The sequence below is a fragment of the Sinocyclocheilus rhinocerous genome, unplaced genomic scaffold (assembly GCF_001515625.1).
Source record: "Sinocyclocheilus rhinocerous isolate Xijiao unplaced genomic scaffold, SAMN03320098_v1.1 scaffold2398, whole genome shotgun sequence".
In the NCBI taxonomy this organism is placed as follows: Eukaryota; Metazoa; Chordata; class Actinopteri; order Cypriniformes; family Cyprinidae; genus Sinocyclocheilus; species Sinocyclocheilus rhinocerous.
Genome location: NW_015644003.1, coordinates 261658 through 267412, shown reverse-complemented (window position 1 = coordinate 267412; position 5755 = coordinate 261658). Strand labels below are relative to the sequence as shown.

Here is a 5755-nt window from a genome sequence, read left to right as displayed (position 1 = left end):
TACACTTATATATATATATATATATATATATATATATAAGTACTTGTTTTAAAGAGCATGCAAAATTCACTTTTACCTGTTGTTTGAACATAAATATGTGTTGGCAGTGTGTGTACACAACCACCCTATAATGATAAAAACCTGCCCGCTCCTTTTTTTTAATCCCCATAAATCATTCAATGTCTCAGAACAAGCCGTTCACAGAATCCGTAAAATGTGATGTCACTTTGCACAGGCTCCGCCCATGACTGTTGATGGACACTGCCGTATTTGCAGATACCCCACCCTGAGTGAGCCACACACAATCCACCATGTTTATCTTCACGCTAGAGCATTTAAAAACAGCATTCAAGTCAGAAATGTCTTCTTATTAGAGCTACAGAAATGATTAATTCAAGAGCAGTGAGTGATTTTCTGTTTTTATTTTATTGTTTAGGTCATATTACCAGTGTTGAAAGCAGTATAGCTACTGTCACTTAATACATAGATCTAATATAAACATGCAATTTCTTTCCCAGCTGTTTACCTTCATAGACATAACCGACTAGTTTTTGCAACTTTGTGTGTTTTTAACATAAACTTGTGTGTGTTTGGCAGTTTAAGTGCAATAAGACATGAAAGAGAGTACTCACATGCCGTGTGACAGCCGTTCCTCTTCAGGAACTCGAGCTGCATCGGAGGACGCTTCGGGAACGCCCTTCAGCGTGACCAGCTCTGAACCTTTTGTGTAATCAGTCCAATAGATGGGCGAGACGTCACGGGCGGGTGACGTAATGACCAGGAAGCTATAAAAGCACGTGCGGTGAGACCAGCGTCAGCTTTTTGTCATTCAGCAAGCGCTCTGTGTGTGTGTCAGTCTGATGCCGTTTTTATTGCAGCTGGCGACTTTAATCAGTGCAAATTACGGACTGTTCTTCCCAAATATCACCAACATGTGGACATTCCCACCCGCGATAAAAACACACTGGACAATGTTTACAGCAACATACGCGATGCATACAGGGCTGCACCCCGCCCCCACTTTGGATACTCAGACCACATCTCTTTGTTCATGTACCCGGCCTACAGACAAAGACTCAAACAAACAAACCCTGTCACCAAACAGGTTAAGCTTTGGACCCTACAAACTGAGGGCATCCTGCAGGACTGTTTTGCTCTGACAGACTGGGATGTGTTTAAAGCTGCAGCCACTTTGGAGGACTCTTCTGTCAGCATACAGGATTATGCTGAGTATGTGACTGGGTACATTAGCACTTGTGTTGATAACATTGTACCCACCATACAAGTCAGGAATTTCCCCAACCAGAAGCCCTGGATAAACAGTCAGGTACGCCACATGCTACGTGCTCGATCTCTTGCATTTACATCAGGCAACGAGACAGAGTACAGAGCTGCTAAGTACGGACTGAGAAAAGCCATTACAGCGGCCAAGAGACAGTACAGAGAGAAGCTGGACAGTTTCTACTCTATTGCTGACGCCGGGCGGATGTGGCAAGGCATGCAGCACATCACAAACTACAGGACCACCACGAGCACCACTATCAGCTCCTCAGACAGCCTGCCGGATGACCTCAACACTTTCTTCGCCCGCTTCGAGACCTCCAGCATCGACACAGAGAGGAGGCACACACACACTCTGATCACTCAACCCCCCTCCCCCCCTCCTACTGTCTCATCAGCTGCGGTACACAAAGCGCTGAGGAAAATCAACCCCCGCAAAGCAGCAGGGCCAGACAACATCCCTGGACGGGCCCTCAGAGCTTGTGCTACGGAGCTGACTGATGTACTCACTTCCATCTTCAACCTCTCCCTCAGTCAGAGCATCGTCCCAACCTGCTTCACCATCATCCCCATCATCCCCCTTCCCAAGAAGAGCCCCCCGACCTGCCTGAACGACTACAGGCCAGTAGCAATCATCATGATCATCATGAAGTGTTTTGAGAGAGTGGTGCTGACTCACATTCAGAGCAGTATGCCGGACATATTGGACCCACTGCAGTACGCATATCGGCCCAACAGGTCCACCTCAGACGCCATTGCTGCTGCCCTCCATATTTCCCTTTCTCACCTGGAAGATAAGGACACTTATATCAGGATGCTCTTTATTGATTATAGCTCCGCCTTCAATACGGTCATCCCTCACAAACTCACCCAAAAACTGATTGTACTTGGACTACACCCCACACTTTGTGACTGGCTCCTAGACTTCCTGACTGGCAGACCGCAGTCTGTTAGGATTGGAAATAGGACCTCAGACACTGTCATAACAAGCATTGGCACCCCACAAGGGTGTGTTCTCAGTCCCCTCCTCTACACACTGTTCACACATGACTATGTTGCCTCCCACAAGGACAACATAATACTGAAGTTCGCTGATAACACCGCAGTGATAGGACGGATCACTGGCGGGGATGAAGCGGCCTACAGGAGGGAGGTGGCCAGTCTTGTGGCATGGTGTGAGGACAACAACCTCACCCTCAACACGGACAAGACAAAGGAGATGATAGTGGACTTGAGGAAAGAGAGGAGAACTCACCAGCCACTGCTTATCCGAGAGGAGGGTGAGCAGCTTTAAATACCTGGGGGTCCACAAAAGCGAGGACCTGACCTGGACACTCAACACCACCCAGCTGGTTAAGAAGGCACAACAGCGGCTGTACTTACTGAGGAGGCTGAGGAAGTTTGGCATGTCACCTAAGATCCTCAACAACTTCTACAGCTGTGTAGTTGAGAGCGTCTTGACCAGCTGCATCACTGCATGGTATGGCAGCACTACTGTAAGGGACCGCAAACGTCTGCAGAGAGTGGTGAAGACTGCTGAGAAGATCATCAGGACTCCACTGCCCTCTCTGCAGGCCATTTACCATCGCAGAGTCCACAGAAGAGCTGCATCCATCATTAAAGACCCCACCCACCCCAACACAGACTGTTCACACTCCTACCCTCAGGACGGAGGTACAGGAGTGTAAATTGCAGGACTTCCAGATTAAGGAACTCCTTCTTCCCCTCAGCTATTAGACTCTTAAACAGGTAGCTAGCTAGTGGACTTATCTCAGAGAACAGTCGGTCCAAATAGTTTCATCTCATTTGAACATTTGTAATGTTATTGCTGTTATTACTACCATTGTATATTTGTTAATATTACTCATGTAGCCTCATCTCAATTTGCACATCTGTTACTGCTGCTATTGTTATCATGTAGTTGCACTCAATTTGCACATGTTACTGCACTATTGTTTTTTGCACATAAGTTAATACTGTACATTCGCATATTTAGATACCATATACATAGTCTATATTTCTATTTTCACATTCTATATTTCTACTCTATACTCGCATATATAGATACACATAGTCTATATTTCTATTTTTTTTTCATAGTCTTTATTCCTACTACTGCAGCATAGTTTTTATTATTATGTTTCTTACATTGTGTATGTGTGTGTGTATAGTTTGTGTATGTGTGTATAGTTTTGCACTGTCTTGGCATTCATTGTGGACAGCAAAGTAAGAATTTCATTGCTCAGGGAAACTTGTTTTCCTCACTGGGCATATGACAATAAACGCTTTGAATCCTTGAATTGAATCCTTGAATTAACTGACAGTCACCACTGATAAGCTACTACTAAATATTGTAGAAACTTAATTTGCTGTAAAGTTGCTTTGCAATGATTTGTATCGTGAAAAGCGCTGTACAAATAAACTTGACTTGAATTGAATTTTTAGTATTAGTCTGTCGTTAAATTAGTTTTTAAAATATTAAATATAATAATATATCTTTATATAATAAAAAAGTAAAAAAATAAATGGTTAAATAGTTTTTAAAAATAATTCTAAATATGAAAGATTAGCAGATTCCACAGCACAACTAATGATGCACAGAAAAATGATATTGTTATGACTTTTATTCCAGCTGATGAATGCTCAAAGCATCGAGAGCCAATCAGAATGCATTCCTCTTTAAAGAGCTCCAGTGTGTAAAGCAGCAGAGGACAGGCCTGCAGCGCATGCTTAGAGCGAGCATTACTATCATTATCATTACATTACTATATCGTCTTATAATCAGGGTCGTCTTATATTCGGGCCAATACGGTAGTTATCTTTATAGTTATTAAGTTTAACACATTAGTCAATGCTAAACATTCCTCATGTATCTGTAATATCAGTAAGATGCTGAAATGGTTATTTATGCAGTGATACTGTCCTTCAGTGTAATGCATGCTTCTACTTCAGCTAATATTGCAGGCAATCAGCTGGCCGCCTGTATCTAACACTGAGTTCATCACATCTACTCACAATAACAGTGTTTTGGGCATTTCACTGAATGCCGTGTGTTTGTAACTGCGGACACCACACATGAACAGATGAAATGCTCAGATATTTAAGAGCACTAAACTCAGTTTCCTGCAGCGCGCGGTCTTCATCTGATGGACACGGACCGCTGAATGACTCTCAGCTCTTACATGATTTCAGAATAACTTCTACACGCTACACTACACTCAGTGACCTCTGGTACACTGCTTTTCCAGCACAGAAGTCCCCTGGTTATTTCACAACTTTAAAAACAATAAGACATAGTCCTTTTAATATAACACAGCCGACACTTACTGGAAAATGACAGGACAACCAGTGTATTTTTTAACTTGGTATTTTATGTTAACTTTAAGATGTAATGGTAAAATCACAGTCCGGACCATTACACTGAATGACATTTGTTTTTACTTTGGAACATTATTTTCCCCATATTTTGACATTTTATTTTCACCAGTCATTTGAAATATGAAAGTAGACTCTTTACTTGCATTTATAATGTATATAAAATTACTTTGGTAAACTTAATTTGATGCGGACACCAGAATGGTACTCGTCTTTGACCCAAAAGAGATAAATGTCTTGTTAATGATTTTCAGGTTTGTTCAAGGAAATTAAAATAGTGTTTTCAATAACTGACGAATATGTAAAAGTATTTGGGGTAACTTTAAAAGGCACAATAACTTGATAAAAACTAGCTTTCTGACTTTATCCATTTGACATGAAACGCTTTCAGAAGGTCAATAACATATTAAATTGGGTTTCTATTATTATAATTTATTATTTAAAAAGTATTCAAATAGATTTTATTGTAAAACTTTGCTTTAGTGATTGTTTCAATACTTCTGTTAAAGTTTGAATTAGGCTGATTGAAACAGTTGTGCATCTGGACTTTGGGTCAACAACACTTGCTAGTTAACAGAGATCCAGCGCTAGTCATTAGTTAGACTAGTTAACAGAGATCCAGCGCTAGTCATTAGTTAGACTAGTTAACAGAGATCCAGCGCTAGTCATTAGTTAGACTAGTTAACAGTAAAGTCTGTGTTTACCTGGCATCCGCGTCCCGCAGCGCATCGATCAGTAAAGTCTGTAAGTCCGACATTATTCTGCTCACTGACACTCACAGCATGATCGGCAGAAGGGCTTTCAGTGCTCGCAAACTGGTTTATGGCTATGTTTTGTTGAAGTTCATCCTGAACAGCAGTGTTTATCCCGACCCGCTGTTATCATCCACAACAAACTTTCCCTCCATTCGCCGTTTTCCGCCTCGGCCAAACGCGGCAGCGCCATCTGCTGTCCCGGAGCCGGACTCTCTGTAGACCCGAGGCCCGCTTCAGAAAACTGGATGTTAACCCTGAAATGAGGGAAACTCTGGGTTTTGTGTTTCAGAATGAGAGGTTTGTCAAACCCGAGAAAGCAGGGTAAGTCAAGCCATTTCTGAAAG

General features: G+C 42.3%; 1 protein-coding gene across 1 annotated transcript in view; it reads right to left on the bottom strand.

Annotated features, from left to right (window-relative positions):
* Positions 1 to 5522, bottom strand: part of LOC107757734 (uncharacterized) — a 46268-nt gene extending 40746 nt beyond the window's left edge. Inside the window, exon 1 of the mRNA XM_016575303.1 lies at positions 5361 to 5522. Within this exon, the coding sequence (XP_016430789.1) occupies positions 5361 to 5413 (53 nt within the window). The 5' untranslated portion in view covers positions 5414 to 5522. The remainder of the gene's footprint in view (positions 1 to 5360) is intronic.
* Positions 5523 to 5755: the final 233 nt, after the last annotated feature.